This window comes from Mixophyes fleayi, chromosome 1 (assembly GCF_038048845.1).
Source record: "Mixophyes fleayi isolate aMixFle1 chromosome 1, aMixFle1.hap1, whole genome shotgun sequence".
Classification (NCBI taxonomy): Eukaryota; Metazoa; Chordata; class Amphibia; order Anura; family Limnodynastidae; genus Mixophyes; species Mixophyes fleayi.
Window position 1 is genome coordinate 376,983,907 of NC_134402.1, and position 27,936 is coordinate 377,011,842.

Genomic DNA, 27,936 nt, shown 5'->3' on the forward strand with positions numbered 1-27,936 from the left:
AATAATCATTGCATTGCTTTAGCTAACAAAACTAGAATTTTGTAGCCATGTGCATTATTAACCTTAGTACTGCAGAGAAGTTGATAACTTTAAAAAAGTTCTGCTCGCAAAAAGGTATTTCAACCACACAGGCCTTTTTATTACCAAATAGTAGTAATAGATTTCAGATTTATCTTCCCATTTTTCAGCATAATTTATTCATTATCTCATTTTTTAAATTCAGTACAGGATGCTACCTCTAATATCCCAACATAGAACAACAAAAGGTAGAGAGGGATGCCATTATTTTTCTTTGAGGTGCATTAAAACAAATGTCTTTATTTGTATGCATTAAAAATGAACCCTTGCCCCCCAATGTGAGTCCTTTTTTTGTATAAAAACAGGTAAATAATAATAAGTTCAAGAAGTATAAAATGAAGTAGGAAAATGAGTAATAAAACGCAGTTTTAAACTGCAAATGTGTGTTGCTTATTTATTGACTCCTTATTTTGATATTTACAATCAATATCATAATTTCTTTGTTGTCCCATGTATTGTTTAAATTAAATATTTCTTCTATAATCCTTGATTATTCTCTCAGTATCCATCATACCCTCGTTTTCATATCGCTTGCGACATAATATTCCACAGTAAATTAATAAGACTTTAAGTTTAAAACTGCTCTATATTACACATGTTACTTCTTATACACTTCTGGATGAAGGTTCCTTTTTATTGCAGGTTCCCTTGTAATTCTCTATTTTGTGCATATTCAAACGGCCACTTAAAACTCATCTGTTCCTCAAAGTCTACGTAACCTTCTCTCCATGCTCGATCTCCTCTCTTTCTCCCTGTCCAGCTATGCGCTCCTCTTGCGATTGATCCCCTCTGACGCCCCATTGTTCCTCCTGTCTGATTGTCCTCCCTTTAGGATGTAAGCTTTTAGGAGCAGGGTCCTCTTCCATCCTGTCTCTCTACCTATTCTTCTGCTCCAACGTCACTGTGCAAGCCTTATTTGAAGCTTATTGTTCTGTACTGTTTTACCCTGTACGGTCGACAGTCTGTTTTCTATACGGCACTGCGGAAACCTTGTGGCACCCTATAAATAAAGATTAATTAGTAATAATGCATACCAATAAAGACATTTGTTTTAATTGAGGTCACAGTGCACTTAAAAAATAACTGCTTGCCTTTCTGGTAAACAATTATTGTTTAAAGAAAAACATCTGTTTTTTTTAATGTACTCCGTGTACCAGCTAATAAAATTTTGAGATTCTGGGAATAATTCTGGTTCTCAAGATACTTATTCTAAGTGGTAAGGGCACCAGTTGCTTCTCCAGGGCTAACAGATTGGAGAAGTTTGAATGTAGTTGGAAAGCAGTGGATGGATGTTACTGCAGCCGATTGGACAATTGCTTGGACTTAACCCTCCACTGCACACTATCTACATTAAAAAGCTTGTGCCACTGAATTTTGCCAAAATCAGTTAGGTCACAAATGAATGACCCCTGCAATTTTACAGATGGAGCACTTTTATTGGGATGTATGGCTTGATCTCAACCTCTGCCAATACTCTTATATTGCTGAGGTGCAGCATGTGTTCCTATTTAGGGAAAAGTAATTTTATTAATAGGAAGTATATTGCTTATATCTATCTGTTTTAGTTGCTGGGGTTTAAAAAAAGTTTGCTTGCATTCTCCTTCAGTATTTGTTTTCACCATTATCAGATATTTTCTTGTTTTTCTAGCATTAGTAGTATTTTGGATATATGTACTAGATTTTGTAGAAGCAAGCTCTGACATGTTCTTGTAATGTTAATCCTAATTAAAGATATATTAATTGTGTCTTTTTTGTTTTAATATTACCTACTTTATTTAGGAAAGTAGAGTTCTTCGAACAGTGCCCCTTTTAGCAGCTTGCCTCCCGGAAGACAAATACAAGGTCTTAATTGGTCGACGTTTTGGCGAAGAAAGGTAAGCTCGCATTTTGTACTTTAGATTGTCCTTTATTTCAATATTAGGTCACAATATTACAAATAATGATTTTATGCAGTATGGTGAAGTTTCAAGTTAATAATGGCAGCAACTCCTTATTTCCTTTAATCAGAACAAGGTAAAACTTCCAACTAGAACTTCATCTTACTTGGAACATTACTTAAATGCCAGTAAAAGAGTGTGGAATGTGCCTTTCCGCTGAGGAGAGATTGATAGGGTTGGCTACTGATCTTCAAAATGTTAATAGTTGTAGGAAAAAAAAAGCTCTATACATATTGGTGAGCAGGGTTAGGGGATACAAATGTACCAGTCCCCAGGAGCCCACTTCTCTGGGATACTTTCCCAGGACACTCTATTCTTTCTCTTCTCTCCTCACTACCATGTCATCCTTGCACTAACACCTTGTCCCTGATATCCTTTCCCTGTCCTCTGTGACCCTGTTCCCTGATATTGTTCCTCTCTCCTTTTTAAAATAAAAACAAGATAAACACCAAATTATATGACTTTTTTTTATGTTTTTGTTGTCATTAACACTGAAAAAAATAAACCCAAACAGGAATCATAAACATCAAACTCTCTAAAAATAAATGCTGAACAATGGAAACCTATTTATATGCTGCTGCAAGGTAGGATAATAGTCAATTGAAAACCAAAGGGAAGAAGAGTTTATTGGGCATGTCCATTTTTTTTTATAAATTATTATCCTTAAACTGTAGTAGTTCTGTAGCCTACCACTACAGCGTACCTCCAATTAGTGCAGATTTTGTTGAAACTGTGTGAGAATCCGCCGCAATGTCAGCTGCGGACAACAAGTGGCAGTGCACCATCAACACTGACAAAAGGAACAGAAGGATATGCCATAATACCACCTACAGACGATATGTGGTAATGCACCATCTACACTGGCATCTGCATATTCTTTTTCATTTACCTCAATCCGCACTTTGCACTAAGTCAATTAGGACTAAGAGACCTCACCAGTCTGCAGCCATTATAAAGAACAGTTTGCTAATAATTTGCTTGTGCAAACTTGGGATTTTGTTTCTCTGCTTGTGCTTCAAAGAGTTTTCTTTTGTGTGTCTGTTTATCAATTTTGACGTTGCTCCTTATGATTGTACTATCTCCAACTCATAAATATCTTGTATCTCACAACCTGTCCTCTCGGGACTAAGATGCTTAGCCGGATGTGGTGTGTCTCTGATAGCTATTCCATCCAATTGGTTCTCTCTTGGGTGTTACCAGCACTATGACATTTTGCTCATGTCTAACATAGACCATGCTGAGGTGCAGCTGCAATGTGGTGTTCACAGACACACAAAGAGGAGGTTAAAGTCTTTGCAGCTACTGCCTGCTATGAATTGTTGGTCAGTTGACTCAATCATCATGATAGAATCTCAGATTTTTAACCAGCAACAACAAAGGACGGGGCCATTTTTGTCCAGGAGCCTAAAATTGTTGCACTCTTGTGTGTTACACTGAAGGGTGTAGAGGATTCCTGATCCAGATTGGCCTGCAGTTCAAGCTATAATCAGCATCTTTCCTTACAGGGAGGATCAAAGTGGGAAATGTCATTTTCCTGTTATCAAGTCAGGCCTGGTCCACGCCATTTCACGAGAAGGATCATCCATTGCTGGGTAACAGTAAAGAGTTTTTTGCCACATTGAAGCTAATGTTTGCCTCTCTGGGTTGCACCGCCAATGCCTCCACAAGGCTGTCCTGGTTTGAGCAACTTGGTTGCACAGTTGCCCTATATGCTTTTGAATTTTGGACACTTGCAACAGACACAGGATGGAGCAATGAGACACTGCTTGCCTCTTTTCAGAGAGGATTTGTAGATTCCATTAAAGACAAGATCATTTGCTGTAAATGTCCCTCCTCACTTGAAGAATTTCTTTCAATTACATTCAGCCATTTACATTCATCCTCATTTAGGAGTGATCGATTGAAGGGATAAAAACATACAGGAGTGGGATGAGTCATGCCATATCACTTGCACACAACCAGTGAAAGCTACAATTTGATGTAGCACCTAACAAAGATAGGAGACTAAATCAGACCAGAAAGGCTGGCCCGAGGAGTACCAAGTTTTCAGCAGGGTCTTTAACAAAAAGCAGACACAGACACTACCACCCCACAGAACATGGGATTGCACAGTTGTCCTGCTACCTTGCATCCTGCCACCTCTGGGTAGGAAATATCTTTTGTTTAAGCCTGAGATATGGGCTATGACCACCTACATACTGAAGGAATTGAAGTGAGTGTTCTTTCCAGGTTCGTTGCTGGTGTTGGGTTGTTCGTGGCGGAGAAAAATTACTCCTTAAGACCCTGCATTGGGGGCTTAACAAAATAACCAGAAACGGTAACCCCTGCCACTGTTCTCTTCTAGAGGCTCTGTCTTAACCAAACTTGGACCTATGAGGGCCCTATACCCTGATCCATGTCTGTGAGGGGGACAAATTGAAGACAGCCTTCAATACAAGGGATTACCACGCTGAATACCGGGTCATTGCATTTGGCCTGTGTGCAATGTCTAAGTTATCTTCCGAGCATATATGAATTCCCCCTTTAGGGACCTACTGGAGATATCAATCCTTATCTACCTAGATTGTATCCTTATTTTCTCTAGCACGCTTAAGGAACATCACAATAACATGAGGGGGATATTGCACTATTTGACAAGATGAAGGAGTGTTCCTTCAACCAGTCCAGAATGAGCTTCCTGGGACTTATCATTTTCAGCACAGGGTCTAGAAATGGAACCAGAGAAGCTCTCTTTTCTGTTTCATTGGCTAGTACTAAAGCAATAATTGAATGTTCATACCAAGAGAACCAAGAAAATGAAATATATATTAAAGGTCTTATTTACAAAAATAGACACATGCACCGTAGCCTGTGTCACAAAGCTTCAACAATCTGAACGCTCTCTAACAAGTTTTCCTGTGAACAGATTTATCAGAGTACAGAGAAAGTGTGCACCCCTTAGGGGGGATTTTGGAAATTATAGAGAACTATCACTTGGAGACGTGAGGTGCTCCATGTTAAGAATCACGAGCATCATAAATACAAGTTGCATTTATAACAGTCTGCACTATGATGTTTTCTCTGTGACTTTTTCTTACCCTACATATAACGTCACGGGAATACATGAGAAATAAAGAATGACTCTCCGTCATCAACTATTATGGTTCTAGACTGACCAGTACTTGTCACCATTGGTTTATGTCCACTCTCGAGCTATTGGAAGGTCTTCTGCTATGGTCTGAAGCTATTGAAGAAATTGTATTTCAGTGAAATTTGGTAGAGACTATATATACATCATTAGATATTTATGTAATATTGTATATGTTTATATTTATTTTAGCGCCGTGCCTATGTTTTTTTAGTAATTAGGTTGTGGGGGATAGCAACTGCCACAGACATTTTACATGCAAATGCTCACACAGTTTTTAGCCCAAAATCACATGCTTTTTGTGATGGGGAATCCAACATACCTCAAAGGTGCATGAGCAGCCTCCAACCTTCAAAATAACTGCACTTTACCCTTAGTTTTAAAATTCCAAAAATAAGCCTCAAATTACCTTACTTACTTCAGAATTCTAGCACATGCTACTCGGATCTCACTGTTGCTCCAAAATGAACCCCACATGTCTTCTATTCCCCACTTAATACAAAATGCCCCATATTACTCTAAAACTGCCCCACATGTCACTCAGAACTACTCACATGCACCCACATGTCACTTAAACCTCCCCATATGCTCACAAGTCACTCTACCTCCCCTCATGCAGGTGCACCTCCTCCACATGCCACTTACACTTCCCAGACAAGCTTCATACCTTCCCTCATTTGCCACTCTCACCTCCCCACATGTCTTAAAATATTTACCTTCCCAGCCAGAGCACCAGCGGGAGAGTGGTGCAGAATACACAACAATCCCTCCTCATCATCCTCTGAATGTGCTGTGTTACCTCGCTGCAAGCTTTCTACTCCCATTCTGTCTTATTCTCTGCCTTATAGCAAAGCAGAGGCTAAGTCAGATCGGGAGCAGGTGAAGGCTTGCTGGGACGCCTGTTGTCATCAACTGATGTATAATTTAAACAATGCCCCTCTTTTCCAAATATGGAAAATATTATCTCAGAGAATAAACTGAAGCTCTACTAAACCATCCAGTGAATGACAAAGAGAAAAAAAGAAATTGTAAATATTTTAAATGCCAAATTCACAGCTAAACAGGTTGGTTCTATAAATAATCTGAATCTTGGAGCGTACAAACAACAGACCCAAGAGCAATAGTTAATTTTTGGCTTTTTAATTGCTAATTAATGGTTTTAGGGTCAGTTATTGCCTTGAGCCTTCTGCATGTTTATACTGTGAAACTAATTTGAAAATGATTTTCAAGCATAACGCACACCATCTTAAAGTGAATATAGTTTTCTAAAATAAGGAAAGCTAATTGAAATATTTAAATGAACAATCTGTTTTAATAAAAACAATGTTTAATGGTAAAGCGGTTTACAAGACAATATGATGAAATTTAACCGAGGAGCATTTCAGCTTTTCCCTGTTTAATATTACTAGTATAAATGGTGCATATAGTATATAGCAATTATTGTTGACTTTTTTGTTAAGGGCACACTAAATGCTGTTTTTTATTTATATTACCCTTGTTTCTTCTAATTTAAATATTAAGACATTGGCGTCTAATATTTTTCATATTCATGGATAATACCATCAATATTTATACATTTTGTAAATGTGGTACTGTCTGCTTATAGAATTTACAATTAGTTTGAGAGCCCTTGTTTTGCTATTTGTTCCATAAGACCTACTTCCTTCTGTTTTGTTCACTGAAGCACCTCTTGCAACAACTATTAGAATATTTCCCTGTTTTTTTTTAGAACCTTGACTTGGTGGGTTGAATCCATTGTAAAGGAAACTGTGGGGTTTCCAAGGCAGGAAATTTTAGTTTGGGGAGCGAGATTCAGCAGATGCCCCCAAACACAGCCAGCCCCTGGCAGGAACCCACTTGTTTCTTGTGTCTGGTATATGGTGGTACTTCTCCTACTGCATTAATTGAAAAAGATCAAATTCCATTGACTTATATATTTTCTTCTCTTAAATCTCCATATTGACCACTGTGTATATGTGTGTATGGGTGTGTGTGTGTGTGTGTGTGTGTATATATATATATATGTAATGAAATTTACATCAAATGGCAGCAACAACCCTTGCAATCCCCACATGCAAAGAAATCAAACCATAGATGTCTGTAAATTAAGTTCTTGTCATTTCACATTATTACACATAACTTAATTGAGAGAGAGAGAGAGGAAAAAAAACAAAAAACACGTTATTGCAAAACATAATGCTGACCCACAATATATTAATTTCAAAGCTATTGAACATGTTGAATTCACCATAAGGGCCGGTGATTTACAAAAGAAATTATCACAATGTGAAATTTACTGGATATATGAATTAGGTACTTTAACCCCATTAGGTCTTAATGAGAGCTATGAAATGGCTCCGTTTCTATAGTTCTATGGTTGTATTCATTGTTTTTATTGTTTTATTGCTTTTAGAATCATGTATGTTTATTATATATTTTTGGTGTGTTTCCACAATATTTTATGATATTTATTTTATATCTATGAGGTTATCATTTGCCGTCCCATTTTTTGAAGCGTTTACTATGTATGAGGTCATTGTCAGACATTCCAGCGTTAAAGATGGCCGCTACAAGACTGCTTCCCAATAAGAGGGATTTAATGATCCTAGAGTGCTGCTATTTTTAGCCGGGCATATGTGCAATATGTTAGCCATTTCAGCTTTTAAGATGCCCATTACAAATCTATTTCCCAATGAGAGGGATTTAACAATACTAAAATCCTGCTATATTCAGCCGGGTGTCTGTGCAATCATACTGTCCCACAACGATTTTCACTAATCAGTGTTTGAATTTTAATTGGGCTCATGTGCAATGAGCCCGAGTATATGTTCGATATCCTTCAGGACATAACTAATAAAGTTTTTTTTGAATCACGTGACCGCGCATGCGCACTCTTTGGTTGTCTCCAGTGCAGATGTGCAGAAATAGCGCAGCGAACTATAAGTGAAAACGCCATACAGACCTGTTCATTTTCTTCTGATGAAGTCTTTGTTTTCTTAAGACGAAACGCCTTGAGATGGTATACTGACTTCCTATACAATCACTGTTTGTGTGGAGCTCATATACTTCCAGAGACTTTCTGTGTGGAAGCTGTTGGGCAGTAACTATTCCTATACCAAAGGGGGACCACAATTGAGGTCTATTTCACTGGAGTGGTTAACAGATAAGCGCATTGATTTTTATTTCATTGTGAGTGCAAATTTTGTATAAAATATGTAATAAATTCTTATAGTGCATACTACACTATATGCTATACTTTATTTCATTGCCCCTCTTGTGCTAGCAGAGTAAATTTCTCAAGACTACTGGTGGAGTGGAATCAATCTCCAGAGGGCAGTCATCAGGATTGGTGATAGATAAGCGTTGTTTATTTTTAATTTGGTACGCATATTTCCATTAGGGTATTGGGTGAAAAGGAGCACCTGCTATTGGCAATACGATTGGTTCTAGGATTCTTAATGTGATATATGGTTTTGGATTTCTATACACTGTTGGTTGACACAGATTGACATCCACCTGTCTAGCACCTTTTATATTCGGTACATTTAAACACATTACTGGGTGTAAGGTACAGGTTTAATTAAGGTAATGCACTATTGCTGGTGTTTTTCATATTCTGTCGTTCCTGGTACATATTTTGGGATCCTTGATGACTTACAAACAAGAAATTATCTGGTACGCATAATAATTACCACCATATTTTATAGGTTTTGGATCCTATAATATTACACTATGAGACGCCCTGCCTTCTTTTCTTTCTAGAATTGTTTTCCGGATGTACCATCTACACTTCACAATGTGGCAGCTGCTTGCAAGCAAGAAAGTGATATTGGTGTTGAAATTTAAATGATTATTTGGGACTTGATTTTTGAACTAGCACCATTGTATATCATTTCCATTTCCATTTTTGCATATATATATTTAGATACACCGGTCAGTAGCAGCATTAAAACCACCTGTTTAATATTGTGTAGATCTCTCATATGCTGCCAAAATAGTTCTGACCTGTTGAGGCATGGACTTCACAAGATCTCTGAATACTCCTGTGGCACCAAGACTTTAGCAGCAGATCCTTTAAGTCCTGTAAGTTGTGAGGTGGAGCCTCCATGGATCTTACTTGTTTTAACAGCACCTCCCACAGATGCTCGATTGGATTGAGATCTGGATTGGGAATTTGGAGGCTTGAAATCCTAGTCATGTTCCTCAAACCATTCCTGAACATTTTTTAAAGTGTAGCAGGACACATGATTATGCTGACAGAGACCACTGCCATCAAGAAATAATGTTGCCATGACGAGGTGCACTTGGTCTGAATCAATGTTTAGGTAGGTTGTACATGTCAAAATAACATCCATATGAATGCTAGGACCTAAGGTTTCCCAGCAAACATTGCCTAGAGTCAGGCGCGGGCTGACGGATGTGAGCCGGGGGGGGGGGGGGCACACCGCACAGGCGGCCGCATCTCATGACACAGGATGCGGCCGCGTCATTCATGAAAGTGTCATGTGATGCGGTCGCCTGCGCGGCCGCATCACATTTATTTTGCTTCCCGGGGGCATCCAGTCCTAACAGCCGGGATTCTGAGCGGCCTGGGGGGCCGATGCCCCGCGGTCCAGCCCGCCCCTGCCTAGAGCATCAACCTGCCTCGGTTGGCTTGCCTTCTTTCCATAATGCGTATCGGAGCCATCTCTTCCCCGGTAAACAATGCACAACGTGACTCATCAGACCAGGCCACCTTCTTTCATTTCTCCATGGTTCAGTTCTGGTGTTCATGTGCCCATTGTCGGTGCTTTTGCCGGTGGACAGGGGTCAGTATGTGCACATTGACTGGTCTGAGTCTATGCAGCCCCATACTCAGCAAGCTGCGCTGTGTGTACTTTCTATCATAGTCAGCATTAACTTATTCAGCAATTTGTGCTACAGTAGCTCTTCTGTGGGATTGGCCAAAACAGTCTAGCCAAAGGACTGGAGAGTGGTGCAGTAATGAGTGTCTGCAGGCAACAGTGAAGCATGGTGGAGGTTCCTTGCAAGTTTTGGGCTGCATTTCAGAAAATGGGGCTTGTGAATTGGTCAGGATTAATGGTTTCCTCATTGCTGAGAAATACATGCAAGTACTTATCCATCATGCAATATCATCAGGGAATCATCTGATTGGCTCCCAAATTTATTCTGCAGCAGGACAATGGCCCAAAACATACAGCTAATGTCTTAACTATGTTAAGAACTATCTTCATCGTAAAGAAGAACAAGGAGTCCTCGAAGTGATGATATGGCTCCTAAAGAGGCCTGATTTCAACATCATCGAGTCTGTCTGGGATTACATGAAGAGACAAAGATCTGTGGTTAGTTCTTTAAGTTGTTTGGAACTGAGTTCCTTCACAAACTATGTGCAAGTGTGCCTAGAAGAAAGAAGAATTAATGCTGTGTTTAAAGTAAAGGGTGGTTACACCAAATTTTGAATTGATTTAGATTTCTCTTCTGTTTATTCACTTTGCATTTTGTTAGTTGATTAAAAAAAACTATTAAAACTTCTATTTTTGAAAGAATTCTTACTTTGCAGCATTTTTTCCACACCTGCCTAAAATGTTTATACAGTACTGTACACACGTGTGTGTGTATATGTATATATATTTCTATATGTGTGTATATATGTATGTATATATGTGTCTGTGTTTATATATATATATATATATATATATATATATATATATATGTGTGTATATATATTTATATATAATATGTGTGTATATATGTATATATATTTATATACATGTGTGTATGTATGTATATAATGTGTGTATATATATTTATATACGTGTGTGTGTGTATGTGTATATGTATGTATGTATATATATATATTATGTTAATCTGTGTGTATATATGTGTGTTCATATAAGGACATCATGATTCTCTGTTTGACAGTCAGATTGGTGAGTCTGGGTTCGGTGGCTGCCGGGAGAACGTTACCTGCCTGACTGCATTATGCCTACTGTGAAGTTTGCTAGAGGAGGGATAATGGTATGGGGTTGTTTTTCAGTATTTAGCCTAGGTCCCTTATCTCCAGTGAAGGGCAATCTTAATGCTTCAGCATACCAAGTCATTTTGGACAATGCTATGCTTCCAAGTTTGGTGCAACAGTTTGGGGAAGGCCCTTTTCTATTCCAATATGACTGTGCCCTAGTGCACAAAGCAAGGACTACAAAGACATGGTTTGGTGTGGAAGAACTTGACTGGCTAGCACAGAGCCCTGACTGCAACACCATGGAACACCTTTGGGATGAACTGGAACGGAGATTGGGAGCCAGGTTTCTCGTCCAACATCAGTGCCTGACCTCATAAATGCTCTACTGAATGAATGGGCACAAATTTCCACAGAAACACTCCAACATTTTGTGGAAAGCCTTCCATGAAGAGTAGAAGCTGTTGTCACTGCAAAAGGGGGACCAACTCCATATTAAAGTATATGTACTTGTATACAATGTCATTATAGTTCCTGTTGTTGTATTTGTCAAGCGTCTCAATACTTTTGTCCGTATAGTGTGTGTGTGTGTGTGTATGTATGTATGTATGAGTGTATATATATATATATATGTGTATATATATATATATATATATATATATATATACAACATTTACTAATATTTACTACTGTGAATATACAATTCACAGTAGTGTATACTTTGAATTATATTTCTTTTAGATTGCAATTTCTTTCAGCCTATTCATTTTTATTGATTTTAGGTGGTTTGAGGTGTACAGAACAAAGAATAGAGAGGGAATACAAAAGCTATGGAGTACTATTCTAACTATATAACATAAACTAATTTTTGCAAAAACTTCACCTATAGACAAAACAATAATAAGATAATAACTACAACATACTATTTACAATGTTTGTGGTTGTGAATGTATAGATCCTAATGCATAATGGGTTTATTTTCATGTTCTCATTTTCCTTGCGCACTCTCCAGCCTATTGCACAGCCCTCAGTGATTCCAACTCTCTCCAAATCCAACTCTACCACTGTGCTCTCTAGAAATAACTAAACAGTATCTTGATACTGCACTTTTATAGACATCTTTTTAATCAGAGTGACCAAAAGTTATTCTCAGACTGTTTTTAGAATGACCTTTTGCTTGGACTCCAATGTACACAAGAAATCCTGTTCACAGCTTTGTGAACCAAAGATTCTGGTATAAATGCATACACATACTAATTTTATAACCTTATCTACTTAATTCTATTTAATTTATGCCACCCTACAAAATTATATTTTCATTAAACAATTTCCTACGGTTACATTCATCCTTAAACATTAATCAGGTTTTGCTAAATAACATTTTATTAAACAATTACCTACAATTAGAGTTTCTGCAAAGAAATCTGCCAAGCCGCCTGCTATGTTAAGAGAAGCACACCCTTCCTATCATGACAACCTGCTGCAGAGGTGTGAGATAAATCATGGTGGACATACTATATGTATATATTTTTAGCTCTGTAATACACAGCCTTTCATAAATATCAATGCCAAATAGTGACTTTATTTGTTCTTTAGGCTAAACATATTAATGGATGTGCCAGGTTTTAATTGCATGTAAAAGCAATGTCCTAATCATGGTCAGGTTGGCAGACATTTGTCTGGGGGGAAGCACACAGCATTGCCCTATAAGTAGCGGCCTATCCTTAAAGGTGGTTTCTGGTACAATATACAGTATGCTTTTTGATAAGAAAAAGAGGCTATTTTAGCATTGCTTAAACCAACTGTACTTTATTGTTATAATTGTAACCAAACCTCACTTTTTATTGCATTTTATTGTAATTAATATTATATATATATATATATATATATATATATATATATATATATATATATATATATATCCCTTTTTCATTCAAGTATCCTAGTGGTATTGAGGCTCCCATGTATATATTTATATGATTGGGACACTAGATAGGGGTGGTACTTGGGAGAGGAGCAGAGGCAGAGCACAGGGTGTCAATTGACCCTGGCTCATCAATACTGTGGTGATCGCACTCACACATTGTCATTTGTTGCTACAGGTCTCCAGTAGTCTAGGGGAGAAGCCTTGTAGCACTGTCATTAGAGAATCGCTATGTAGTCTGTGCATAGGCGGACATTGCATGATTCTCAATGCGGCCGCGCCATCCATTGCTGGCATATTGTACTACAAGCTGTAATACCAATATTTTCTCAATGGATGGTGGGTGACATGGCCATATCGAGTAGTATCCTATACGGCTGCATCAGCGGACTAGTTTTCATAAGATGGGGCCAGAGTAACTAAAAATAGGTTAGGAAACAACTGCAAGCTGCACCATGGGCCCTTGTCTGAGATGTTCTGCATTTACTCTTCAGATGTTACATTTTCCTACATCAATTCTTTATGAGAGCAGACAAGCTCAGTGAATCTTGCTTCTATGAGTCAGTCCTTCCACCCAGTTTCATGATATCTGATTTGGTGTTTCTCAATGAGGCTCGAATGTGAGGCATACTGTCCTTTTTTAAAGATTGCAAGTCATTTGTTCTGACTGCTATAGGTGGGTCATCTGACAATTGGTAGATATTATTCTTGAGCGATTGTGGGTCTTCTTCTGAGGAAACCCTTCCTTATCTGTTCTTTAAGTGTAGCTGGGAACAATCTTGGTTTCATGGAGAGCGCTCTTTGTTTCTAGGTGGCCTTTCTGGTCAACAATAACAGAGGTCCCAGGCTGGCAGGTTGATTTTACTGGGTGTTGATTGCAGGTTTCGTAATGGTTGTCCTGGGTCACTTCTGAGCTCCACTGGGCTCTTCCCAGCTATTCCACAACCTGTTAAACTAATCCTGGCATGAGATATAGAACCACCTGCAAGAAGAAACACAGGAGCCAGATAACTACATCTTCAGTAAACACATACATAGGTCTTAAAATGTCTTCACTACATACAGATTTTATTTTTTATTGTTTATTTATATAGCGCCAACATATTACACAGCACTGTACGGATAATATTTATCATTCACATCAGTTCCTGCTCCATTGGAACTTAGTCTAATTTTCCCAACACACAAATGCACACACTAGGGTCCATTTTTGTTAGCAGCCATATAATCTATCAGTATGTTTTTGGGCTGTGGGAAGAAAATGGTGCACATGGAGGAAAACCACACAAACACAGGTATAATATACAAACTCCACTCAGATATGACCCTGTTCGGAATCAAACTCATGACCCCAGTGCTGTGAGGCAGCAATGGTAACCACTGTTGTGACTGGTTTTACTGTTGAGGCCTTTATTCCACAATCCAAGATTCTCTTCCCTTTAATCTTCACTGAGTATTGGGATATGCCATGATGTACAGTCTAGTGCTCCAACTTTATACCACCCCTTTATAAAGCCGCACTCACCATCAAGAACATTGTATGCACGAAATGCATTCAAATGTAATCATTATATTATATTTCACCCTCGTTGTAATGCCACTCTTGCTATTGTATCAATTTTATGCCTTGTTATAAGCTGGTGTTATAAAGAGAGATAACAGTAATCTGCAGATATATATGGTAATAATTTATATCAATATATGTAAATTGGAACATTTACCCCTTACTTTATATTATACTTTATATTATACACTTTATATTACTTTATATTATACTTTATATTATACACTGATATCTTAAATTAACAGCAGTGTACTAGCATCATCCATTTCATGGGTGCAATTGCTGTGCCCTTTCTTTTTCATTTGTTTCCAGTCTGCTAAGTAATCTGCCCTTGGTCATTTCTACTTCTGCAAGTCTGAGATTTATTTTCTAAGCTGCGTAAGGAGCAGACCTTTAAGGTGCAATAATTTTGCAGCTAATGTGTGAACATTTGGTGTATTATTTTTTTTTCCTTTTCTTTAAATGATTGCAGGTAGGCTCTAAACTGTGAAAGTACATGCAGTGCTATTGGCCGCCATATCTGTGCCATTCCTCAGGCAAACTTTCCCCAGTTTAATGGTACACCAGTGAAAATGTCATTTTGTTTGTGTCTTAATAAGGTATTACAAGGTGAACGCTGCTGAGGCCACATACTTTTCCCCACTGACGCTGCTTAATTCATGTTTCCTTCAGCCCTTTTATATATTACAAAGCTATAAAAGTTTCAGATTCTACACAGTAGTAAAACGGCAGTAGTGTCTGTTAATACTCTAATATTCTGCTATTCCAAACTGAGATTTATATGGCGTGACTGTGTTTTTACTATATTGTACTTGAAGCACAGATAAAAGGCCATTTGTCAAGGGAATAAGTTTAGTTTTGAAATACTGAGGGCTGTAAGGAACTAGAACATATTGGGCTACAGGGATTTTTCTCCCAATTTATGTTATTGAGAACAAAAGTGAAAGTTTGTGCTACAAGGTTGTAGTGAATCCTTTTTGGTGATTTTTATTTATATGTACACTAACACTTGGTCTGAAAGGTATATGCTATATGCAATCACTATGGACATACTTCAAAGTTTGGACAATCTCTATTTATTTTCATATAGCTATATACCCAAAGGCTTATGCTGTAGCTGTGTTTTATTATTCCTTAGAATAAAAATCACCTGTTTAGACAGTTATTATATATGCTGAAAGCTGCCTATTAATTCACTTGGAACCAACCATATTACTGAGATACTAGACACTGAGCATATGCTGTTGATACGGTAATATAGCAAAACTGTAGAGTCCTCTGTAATAGGGCAAATATAGAGGAAAAAGTGATGCATTTCCAATCTTTCCTCCATATGCTTGCTCTCAGCTTAATTACATGACTGGTGACTATACCTGGAGGAGAAGTTGGGGTGAAGCGGGGCTATGCATGGTGATGGGTATAATCATTAGCATTCAGTGTGAGGGGAGCTCTCTCCTCTCCTCCGTTCTCCAAAATCCTCTGTCATGTGACAGGTGGTGATGGTCAGCTCTGCTCTATTTTTGAGCAGAGCTGTGTTATATATAATAATTAAATATTACATATATGGGCAGCACGGTGGCTAAGTGGTTAGCACTTCTGCCTCACATCACTGTGGTCATGAGTTCAATTCCCGACCCCGTGTTTGCGTGGGTTTCCTCCCACACTCCAAAAACATACTAGTAGGTTAATTGGCTGCTATCAAACTTGACCCAAGTCTGTCTGTCTGCACGTGTGTGTGTGTTAGGATATTTAGACTGTAAGCTCCAATGGGGCAGGGACTGATGTGAATGAGTTCTCTGTACAGCGCTGTGGAATTAGTGGCGCTATATAAATAAATGGTGATGATGATATGTTGCTAGAAATGGAGCACTAGAGCTATTTGTTTTTTACGTACACATTGTGCAAGGGCATTCTATAAGAATTCATTTATCTAAATAGTGACATGTTCTTTAAAATAATTTGATTCATTCAACCTATACTAATTCAAATGATAAATTATACTTTGTCCTATCCTCTGTCCAACAAAATCAGTTCTTTCATTCCAACTTAATACTGGTCAGTAGGACGTGTGTGAAGTGACTTCTAGGAATGCTGTTTTATCACATCTTTCTTTTCTATATGTTTATTCTTATAGCAGAGTAGCTGTAGCAAACTGTCAGTTTTAGCTTCAGCTTGCGTGCCATTTTATGACTTCATCTTGTTTTGTATGCTTCTAAGAAATCATAATTGCAATATTATAAACAAAAACAAAAAAGTGTCAATTTCAATAGTGGTTGAGACTGCTGCTCTGTTACTTGTTTATTATCTTTCCTATTGGATCGATTGGATTTTCGTGGGTAATTTTATGTTTGAATGCCCTGTTAATAAAGAGGGTGTACTTTTTTTCTTCTACTTTATCTTTCTTTTGTCTTTTAGATATCCAGAGCTAGCAGCCATTTGCAGAAAACCTGGTACTTTGATTCTGTATCCTGGAGCTGAAGCTGCTAATTTGGAAGAGCTGTCCCTAGCAGCCGATCATCACCCACACTCCCTCATCATAATAGATGGCACATGGAGTCAGGCCAAAGATATATTCTACAGAAATTCTCTTTTTCGGCTGCCAAAGCAGGTAAATCAGGTTTATACTACTATAGAATTAGTGATTGTGTGTGTTTCTCAGATCAAATATTTTGTGAGTTTATTTATAGAGTAACTGTATTCCTGAATCATAGACAGTAACAAGACAATGACAGTCAGGATTGCAGCTTGCTTACACCTATGTCTGACATTGTCATAACTCTGCCCCTTCAGGGATGATTTTGAAAATATATTTTATGATGTGCTCAAGCGGCAGCCTGGTAAGTTATAGCAGAGGAGCACTGATACTTGAGCATTGCTATCATTTGTAACCTCTCTTCAACTATACTGAGCAGAAGAGGAACATTAAACACTATGTTTTTGCTAGCAAGCCCCCTAGACATTTATATATAGATATAGTGATTTATCACATTATGATCAAGCTAAGTATAGTTTTGTTGTGAACATCAAATTTAGATGTCAAAGATAAATTGATAATGTTCAGTGAATTCTACTTGTAGGAGTCATGGTGAAGATGTAACTATTGTCTGCTGTTCTCTAAGGACACATTTAAATTGGCCCTTGCTTAAAAACGAAATTGTTGTTTAGCTTGTTTCCATGACAATAGTCATCTATTTGTCAAATATAATATAGACATATATGGCTGAACTCATTTTATGCTGATCACACAGTGTAAGGTTTTGTGCTTTGTCCTGTATAGTGAATATCCTTTCTTTGTAATAATTGTGCAATAAGTTTTCATAAACCCATATTAAAGTCACAGTACTTGAGATTAAGTTTGTGTGCATGTTTATAATATGAATGTATGTATTCATGTTGTGACAGGGTTGACCCCCTATGCCACCCTGTTGTTTTGCTAGGGACCAGCTTGCCTTGCCTTGCCATCCGTCCTCTTTCTGTATCCCAAATGCGCCCCTCTAAACACAATAGAAGGCGCTCTGCTGTCCACCACCAGGCTCCTTCACTGGTACTTGGAACTCTTGCTTTTGGGTACACACTTGCTGCTAGGGCACCTCCTTGCTGGGCCCTTGGCCAGCTACCCCTGATCTTTACCTTCAGATCAGGGTTACTGTGGATGGTTCCCCTGACCTTTCACAATGGCCAGAGCTGCTGGGTAGCGGGTAGAGCATTGTCACTAGGCGCTGTGTCCCAAACCTCAGAACAGCTGGATAGTGTGGTCTGATCTGTAGGTCACAGGAATTACAGCAGTTGCATAGACGTCAAAGCAGGATCTTGAAGCAGTGATGTTTATTGTTCAGAAAGGGTCCTTATATGGAGCGTTTCACACTAGTACTAGGTACTAGTGGTTATCCAGAAGTACAGATGGTATAATTTACATGAACAACAGGGCTCTTTTTATACAGTTTTAAACACATAGCCTGGCAGGAAGTAACCCATCCTCCTGCCCCTTACACCAATCCAGGCTGCTTCATGCAGCCTGCATGTGAATCATCTTGGAGAGGTTTAACACATTTAACATTGTTGTTAGTGGCAGGGGGAGAGACCTTCCCCCCCTGTCCACAAGCTGGCAGGGAGAAGAGGGCTCAGCCTCCTCTCCACCCTTGGTGCCACTATGTCTCCTGCAGCCCCCTGCTGGACCACCAGGGAAGGTGGGAACATATTTATCTTATTACATTAAATTTAATATACATATAACATACTTTTACACTCCGCTGCCGCAGTGCCCATACATTAAATATTAACATTCTTTTATTTAAATATGCATTTGTTTAACTGATTTAAAGCTGTGGCGTCGGATATTACTCTCTCGGTGCACATTTTGAATACATTTAATTTTATTGTACACATTTCTAATAACATTTTGTATAGGCGCGGAGGCTAGCACTGGTAAATTAACTCCTCTGGAGCACTTTACAAGATGGCCGCCGCACATGTGCACCAGCCAGAACTCTGGACACTGCCACACATGTGATCGTCTCTTGTAGGCTACATTGTTGTAATCAGTGAGTAGTAGTGTTTTGTTTTTGTTTTTTTACAAAATTTGCAGCAAGAAATCACATATGCTCAATAAGAAAACACAATAAAGGCAACTGGCAGTCAACATAGCCAGAGTCATTTCTCATTTTTGGTCCTTTTTCATTTTAATCTACTGTTTGGTTTGAGTCTTTTGGGTTGTTCGGGAATTTCATGTTAGTATTCTAAGCTCACAATGTGATGTGATTCCTATATGAAAGAGTAATGTAGGCTTTGTGGAACCAAGGGCTACTTCTGAGGCCCTTGAAAGAGGTGATGATGAATTCTGCATTAATATTATAGACTAGAGAATATCCCAGTGTTAAGTCATTTTAAAGTGTCATGCAAACCAGTACATGCTATAAAGAAAATAATTGTAACATGAATATATTATTTCCATCCTTTACTGAAAGTCTAAAATAATTGTCTTATGACCTATTCATTACTCTATTGTATTTCGGACACTGTAAAAACCCTTTTTCTTGTTGTTTTTAATTCTCAGCAGTTTTTCTCTGATTAGCTCTTTAATATGCACGAGTATGTGGGAGATGCTCACTGACCCCCGTGTTTTGGTTTTGGTTTTGGTTTTGGATCTGGATTACCGTCGTGTTTTGGTTTTGGTTTTGCCAAACCGCCCTTGCGTGTTTTTGTTTTGGTTTTGTTTTGCAATTTTGTTTAAAAATCAATGTTTTTGGGCATAAAATAACCTAATTTAGTGCTCCACCTGTTTCTTGGATAAGTAAGGTAATTCTAAAGCTAATATATTAGGAAGAAAACAGTTTAATCCCTGGTAGGCCGTCCTTAATTCTGCACACAAACCTGATTGTCTTCCTCTTCATCTTAGCCTATTTGCAATGCAGCCATCGTCTTTGGGTGTATATTACACCCTACACTAATAGTTAAATATATAAAGAAATGGACAAAGGCAGTTTGGTTTCTGTCTCTCTAGGCCCCCCTCCACTTGTAGGAAATCCAAAAAAATTCAGCCGTTATAAACTGCACAATATAAATTGAAATGGACAAATGCAGTTTGGTTTCTGTCTCTATAGACCCCCCATCCCCGCCCTCCACTTGTAGTTGAATAGAAAAAAAGCAGCCTGCATAGACTGAACAATCTAAAATATAAATGGACCAAGGTAGTTTGGTGGCTGTCTATGATCCCCCCCCCCTCGCCCTCCACTTGTAGTTTAATAGAAAAAAAGCAGCCTGCAAAGACTGTAGAATTAGAATATAAAAAGAAATGGACAAAAGCAGTTTGGTATCTGTCTGCATCAGACCCCCTCTCCACTAGGAGTAAAATAGAGTTATAGAGTCTAGATTATAAATAGAAATTTAGAAAGGCAATTTGGTATCTGTCTGCATCACCCTCATCGACATCATCACTAGCGCCCTCGTCGCCTACACAAATCTCCCCCTCATCCTCTTCTAATTCCAAAGTGGAATCCACAATTGGTGTATCACCGGCTACACTCGGGCTGTTCAGGCACACATCAGCAGAACTGCTGAAAGGACCCTTCTTTATAGGTACTCTAACAGAATGCTCACGATTACACATACCACTGGTGGATGGACGCTCTACGGGGATTGGTGTCATTTCTGATTCTGAGCATACATTATCCTCTAATACCTTACTGTTTTCTTGCAGCTCGCCTTTCATGCGTAACAGTAGGTGTGCACCACTTTTAGACTCCAAATTACTTGGTCTTGCTTGGTCACGAGTGACCGTACAAGAAGAAGGCTCAGTAACATTTATTGACCTGCCTCATACTTTCTTTGCCACAGCGTGTGCAGAATGGCATGTTGCCAATTTTTTTTTTATCGGCAATTAACTTTTCCTCAGTTACACTTCTTTTTCGCTTCAACACAGTAAAAAAAAATTTGGTGTGTGTTTTTTTTCCCTGATTTAAAAAGACTATGTACTTTTACATAGGCTTTACCAGATGACCTACTGGGAACACTACCATCAGGACTGGTGCCAACACCTGCTTGCTGATTCTGCTCATATGTGGATTGCTTTGAATCCATTTTAATGAGCCCAAACCACTTGTAGTGAAAAATATTGTATTAGATAGATACTGCTGACAAATATGACTTTTGACAGCCAGAAAAATTAGTGTAACACACTGGGGAATATTGGACACCCTGAAGCACTTGTAGGGCAAAATATTGTATTAGATAGATACTGCTGACAAATATGAATTTTGACAGCCAGAAAAATTAGTGTAACACACTGGGGAATATGGGACACCCCAAAGCACTTGTAGTGCAAATTTTTTTTAAAAATACTGCTGACAAATATCACTTTTGACAGCCAGAAACATTAGTCTAAAACACTGGGGGATATGGGAGACCCCAAAGCACTTGTAGTGCAAAAAATTGACAAAAAAGCCTCCTCTATTCTACCTGTCTTCCTGCTGTAACAATTGCTAATAGAATTGGTATTAATAATAATAGAATTGTATAGAATAGAATTTAAACAATAATGTGTACAATTATTGCTCTGTCCCTGCGCTAATATAGCCTGTGACCTAACCCCTCTCTCCCTCTGTCAAATGGCGATGGATTGCTGTGGAGGTTGGTATTTATGCTTTTCAAATCTTGCGAGAACCGAGCTCAGAAATACGAATACGTCACGATTACGTTTTGCCTCGATTTTGATTCCGAATGGGCGGGAGAAGTACTCGGATAGGAGAAATTCGGATGGATTCGGATCTCGGGGAACCGAGCCCGCCCATCTCTAGTGATAACATCTCACAAAGTTTTGATTCTAGAGTTTACTAGGGTCACTAGTCAGTTCACTGCATAGTGACTGCTTGGGTGCTGTACCTGTAAACTTTCAGACAACTCAGAGCTTATAATTGTCATCTGGGCAAGTAAGGAGTGCAGTGTATAGCAATGCAACAATTAGCAGAGTGGTGCTGTGGCTATGGTGGGAATCTGCACTGCTATCTGATGAATGCATTGTTTGAAAGATAACACTTAGACTTTCTAATCGCTGGTAATTTATATGTAACATAGTGTGACAGAACAACAGTTTCTACTCTCCCAGCCATTCTTTAGAACAGTGGTTTAAAGACGAACACCATACAAATAAAAATGTTCTGTTTTTTATGGAGTACAAAGAGTTCACATAAAAAACAAGAGCATACTATCTACTATGCTTCATTACCTGAATATGCCTGACCATTCCAAGCAGATACGTAGAGCAGCAAATGACAAGTGCAAAATCACTGCCAGCTTCATTTTCGGAGGGCCATCGCTTCAAACAGTATTGTGCATGTGTGGCAGTACATTGCTTTTGCTTGCAGCTAAAGGATGATGGTAGACAGGAGTAGCCGGCTCCAGGAGTGGATCCCCAAGAGGACATTTTTGAAATGACAGATATCTGGAGATCCCTAATTCAACTCCTTCTTTTAGACATGACAATTTATCTAGAACCCAAAGCGGGCTTTACACCAAAGTTCGCTTTGAATGAATTTTGATGTGTTTTTGTTTCTACTGAAAAAACACCCCCAAGTACCAACAGTCTACTTTTTACCCAAGATTCTCAAAATGAATCCACCACGGAGAATAATAGTTTTGGGGTTTAATTCAATAACTGAAAACCTCAGAAAATGTGGACAAGTTTATACAAATGTATGTAGGCAAAAATCACCTGAAATTCTTAGAGACACGACCCACTTAAAAAACATCCTTGATAGCAACACATGGAAGGAGGGATACATTTGGTATACATTATCTCTGTTCAATCTGTTTGAGTATCATACACAAAAAATGAAGTCTACCAATTATAAGACGTATATCTGAAGATACCTACATGGACAGAACTAGATTAAGTTTCTAGTTAATGTCATTAACTACATATAGACATAGAACTACTTCCTACAGATCCTAGGAACAGGGGTTGGAACTAAATTGAGACCTTCTCACAAAGACTAAGGGATGTCACTAAAGGACATACTTTACAGCCAATACAGAAGGATGAAGAGAAACTGCATTGACCCAACACCATGCAGAAAATAAGCAAAATTATTAACCAAATATTCAAAAAAAAAAGAGTTAAAATCAGAAGATAATGACAAAAGTGCAAACATAGTAGAAAATGCTGAATGAGACCTCTTTCCAACAAAATTTAGAGACATGCGAAAAAGAGAAGAGAAAGGCATGGCACGATTTATCACACAATACAGCACAAATTAAAGAAAGTTCTTAAACAACACTATAACATTGAAATGAGTGCCAAGCTTCTTAAATAATACACATAAAGGGACAATGAAAAATAAAATAAATGGATACTGCAGTTGCTCCAAGTGTAAGTCTATAAAAATTAACATATCATGCGAAATCTGTTAAGGCAACCATAACACAAGTCACAGTCAAGTAAATGTTCACCTACAAGACAAGGTCAGCACCAAGAAGCCTAAATGAGCATGTGTCCATGCATAACACCCATCTACCAGGTTTAAACCCATCTATCTTTTTATTTTATTTTTTGCGTTCATTTTTTTCATTCGTTATTTTTTTTGTTTATTTTGTGTGCCTTGGAGAATTTGGAAGTGATACACTGATGTCATTTCTGGTTAGACAGGCAGAGAAAATTGGAGAAACGGCTAGAGGTAATTTAAGGAAGGGCAGACCCCATTCACCCACAGAAGAAGCTACAGTCTAGCAACGACATGTGTTTGGGTTATTGTTAACTGCTTTAAACTGTTACCTGCAAATAGCAGAACATGATTCACAAAAAGGACACAAGGTACTCTGGACATTAGGGCCACCATTGGATACTCGTAACACAGGCCAAGAAGCACTGGACTGGGAGAAAAGGAGTACAACCCAATCCTCAAACTGGACTAGAGAGTGAGGTGGAACCTACCAGCACAGTAACCAATACCCAAACTCATCTGGGTCCAACTTTTTTTTTTACCTTTTCATATATATATTTTTTAATATGATTTTGGTGTTATATATTTCCATTGATACGCTCCTAGGAGAAGGCACTCAAGGGATTCCTAATTCAACTCTGGTGAGTCCATGATTGTAAATTAAATGATTGAAAATAAAAATAACGTTATTTGTGTACACAATAACAGTATTGATGTATATTACTTCAGCATATCAAACTGTTTGTATTACAATCTTAGGTGGTTAAATTCATGCGTTAAAACCATAAAAACAGCTTCTAATAGTGTAAAAGGGGATTGGTAATTCATTGTGTCTGCATGTTCGGATGGCTCTGTGTATAAAGTATTATTTTTTCATGACTGCAGATATTGCCATGAGTAAGGAATGTCTGGTGAGAGTATAAATGATCTACTGAAAAGTCCCCTGTTTATTAATTTCAAAGCAGGACTAGTCAGAAAGGAATAGCAATTATCTGAATTAAAATATAACATACTGATGAGTGAAAAATCACATTGTAACTTTGTTAGTCGACCAAAATACAATGCTCCTGATTCGTCAAGACGCGCATTCCAAGCGCCACCTGCATTTAATAGTAAACACACGTATTTCGGCTTTGCAAACTCCCAAATTCATCAAGGCACGGATCTCAGGATACGTGTGCTGTTGAAATAAGAGACAGGTCTGCTGTGGTCTACTATACAAGACGCTACAGGATACGTCCAGTGCCTATGTGGTGTTCAATCAGATTGGAGAAGGCGAAGCTCATTCCTTAATCACTCTTTGATATATTGTATTTTAAGTATTATTTTGTTTATGTACTCTCTTTCTTTTGTGTAGCAGGATAAACATATTACACTCAAAGGATTAAAGTTATTTTATGGTGTGTCAACTGTATAAATCTACTTAGGATACCTTGAAGGCTTGGTTAGCAGGATCTACAGCTCAGCAATACAGTTTTTTTTTTTATTTGAAGAGGAAACAACAGGAACAGTACAGATAACATTTTGGACAAGCAATACAGTTTTAATCTCATGATTAAGTCATAAAAGAGGCTAAACTGATCAGCATTTTAGCAGAAAAATAGAAACACGTTCCCATGCTGCTTCTTTATTTGTGCTTCTTTAATTGTCTACTTAGTGCTTGTTGTGTACACACCCTCTTTACTATTGTCACATACAACCCTGTAAATTCAATCTCTGATGAAATCACTTTCACCAAAGAAATGCGTTAGTCAATTAAATGCTTTCTCCATTGGAATCTTGTTCTTTAAACTCTAGACATGCTTAGTGTACTGACACATGGCTGCACACTTTTCAGCAGGAGCAACAAGCTTATCTGCAGAAAAGCATACTCTTAATTCCACACAGTATCAGTGAGCTGAAAGGAGACACTTCTTATTATGTTTATCTATCATACCTTTGTGGTTATATGGAGTACTGCTTATTATCGCTTAAAGGCTATGCCCTTGTGACCTAGTTATGAATAGTCCCATTGTTATTCCTTTGACATTTTAAGGTTTTTTGATCTTATTACCATTGTGTTACTATTAAAGTATAATGTTAAAATATGTTACTGCACCATTTGACTCATATTTAGTTTGCTTTATTGGACAAGTGTCATGGATAAAATATGGACTAGCGCTGCATTTTTGCTAGTGCTCTTTGGCAAATATCAGGACTACAGAGTCCTGCAGGCAAGCAGCTGATTTTCTTTATAACCCATATTTTATTCCAATATCTATTATTTTGTTTACTATGACTACTGATTAGAGATGCAGGTATTTATTTGTTAAAGTTAATCTGCGCCTGCATCATTACCTGGTTTGCAGATACTCATGAAAATGTACATGGGGGGGGGGGCAAACAAAGTCCACTTTAGTACCACCTCTTTATTAAGTTATTTTACTGTTTCTGGTTTTCTCCTAATTATACTGTTTAGGTTATCTTGATTTATGTCTTAATTGAATCAAGACAATGATGGGCCTATTTTTAATGTTTCACTTTTGTATGTTTTAATGTTTTTATTACATTTGTTGAAGAGCACCTAAAAATGCCTTTTTCCGCAGAAGTGCAACTTGGAACTGCAAATTGTGTCCCTTTAGAAATATAGGAATGACATCTGATCTTTAGCACCTCTGAAGTCCATTTGCAGGAAGAACACCTTTGAATGTTCCCTCTCTTATATTAAATAATCCACACATCTATAATAATCCATACTTGCCAATATATAGTTTCTCCCCGCCATGACATCCCAGAGGAGGGAGTTTGGGGTGAAAGTGTGGGAAGGGGCATGGTGACGACGTAGCATCACCGTAGCATGCCCAATGTTGCAATTTGCAGCGTTACACTAGGTGGGCGGCATTTAATGACACGTTTTGCCTCTTAGGCATTCCGGATGAGTAGGCAAGTGTGAAATAATCTAGTCCTGCAAAATAAACTTTTGATTTTACATGTGGTTACAAAAGTAGAATTATTTGCGCATGTCTCTGAACTTGGCAGGGAGCGCCCCCAATCCACCCAACTTCCCTCCTTATAGGGTGCAAACTTTTGCATCCCCGCAGACACATTATCTTCCTAGCAAATACGCGCACTCTCCCGTGGAGTAGACATGTGACATCACGAAAGAATGTTGTGCTGCAGGTTTGCACTTTAGTAAATGAGCTTTAACATTTGTTATTGATGAAAAGGAGAAGTTTGGTTTCTCATTCCTGCTAAGGAGCCATCCATTACAAAATCTAAAGCATCACATACTTTTCCCCACAATGACTGCTGTTCTTAGCAATTACTCTTATCAGGTTCTCTTTTTCTTTTATTAGTACTTAGACCAGGGGTCGAATTGGGCTGGTGTACCGTGGTATCTCATAACACGGCTTCTCCTATTACCTTCATTTTAAAACAATTCTGTTTCAAATTCTTTTCACTTACATTTTCCATACCTCCACTTCTTAATTTTCACTTCGCCCACTGACTTAGACTGAGATCAAATCACTTTTCTGGTTCAAATTTACACAATGGTTAAGCAGCGTTTTTCACAACTGCATGTCAGTTAGGAGTGCTTAGTAGTTTATAGTTAATATACTGTGTAAAAGGAAATGTAAAGGAAGTTTGTAATTTATTTTCCTCAAAAGTCAACTAATTTCATATTTTAAATGAAATAAATAGCAAATTATTTTATCTCAAGTTTTACATATCATAGTGTATAGTTTTCTGATAGTTCTGTTTTGATCATAGTGTTGGATTTTTTCAAGAATGAGAAATATATAATAATATTTTCTGAATTCTGCAATGCTAACTTTTATTTCTATTCTGAAATGATTTCTTGTTTTGAAAACAGATTGTCAGGTTGGTGTCTTTCCTATGAGGCTGAATTTGTTTATGGTATTATTCACTCCAATGGTTTGAGTAGCTTGTAAGGTCTAAATATTGATGTGTTTGCTTACAGCACTTTTTTATTTATTTTTATTGTGTTTCAAAATGAAACTGCTCTATGGTTTATAATCCTAGACGATGCTAAATTCTCGATCATACATTTTTTAGTACATTTCCATTAACAGTCTCTCTTTACTGTAATAAAGGAGAAATTATATTTAATATAAATGCACTCTTTCTGGTTAGATTTTGCTCCCTTGTGAAACAGAGATAGAGTCTGTTCAGCAAATGGATGCATTTCATAGTTTATTGCTAAAGAGAATGTAAAATATTAGACAAATGCACATTAGGAGAAAACTTTAAGCTTGAAGACTCCAGTGGACCAGCACTGCACTCTTCTCTCTTATTAAGGGAATGCTTAGGTTTTTAATAGAATTAGATGAGATTTGCTAAATAATTAAATGTAGTCACTAGCAATGTAAAAAAATAAAAAAAAATAGCATGCTCTGAGTAGGAAAGAGGGTCT

At 37.9% G+C, this 27,936-nt stretch overlaps 1 protein-coding gene across 3 annotated transcripts in view; it reads left to right on the forward strand.

Moving 5' to 3' along the window:
* Positions 1–27,936, forward strand: part of DTWD2 (DTW motif tRNA-uridine aminocarboxypropyltransferase 2) — a 191,227-nt gene that overhangs the window by 94,405 nt on the left and 68,886 nt on the right. For 2 of the 3 annotated variants that reach the window (XM_075179360.1, XM_075179352.1), the window contains exons 4-5: positions 1,858–1,952; positions 17,005–17,197. In XM_075179360.1, the coding sequence (XP_075035461.1) occupies positions 1,858–1,952; positions 17,005–17,197 (288 nt within the window). The remainder of the gene's footprint in view (positions 1–1,857; positions 1,953–17,004; positions 17,198–27,936) is intronic. The other variant, XM_075179370.1, reaches the window with a different exon arrangement.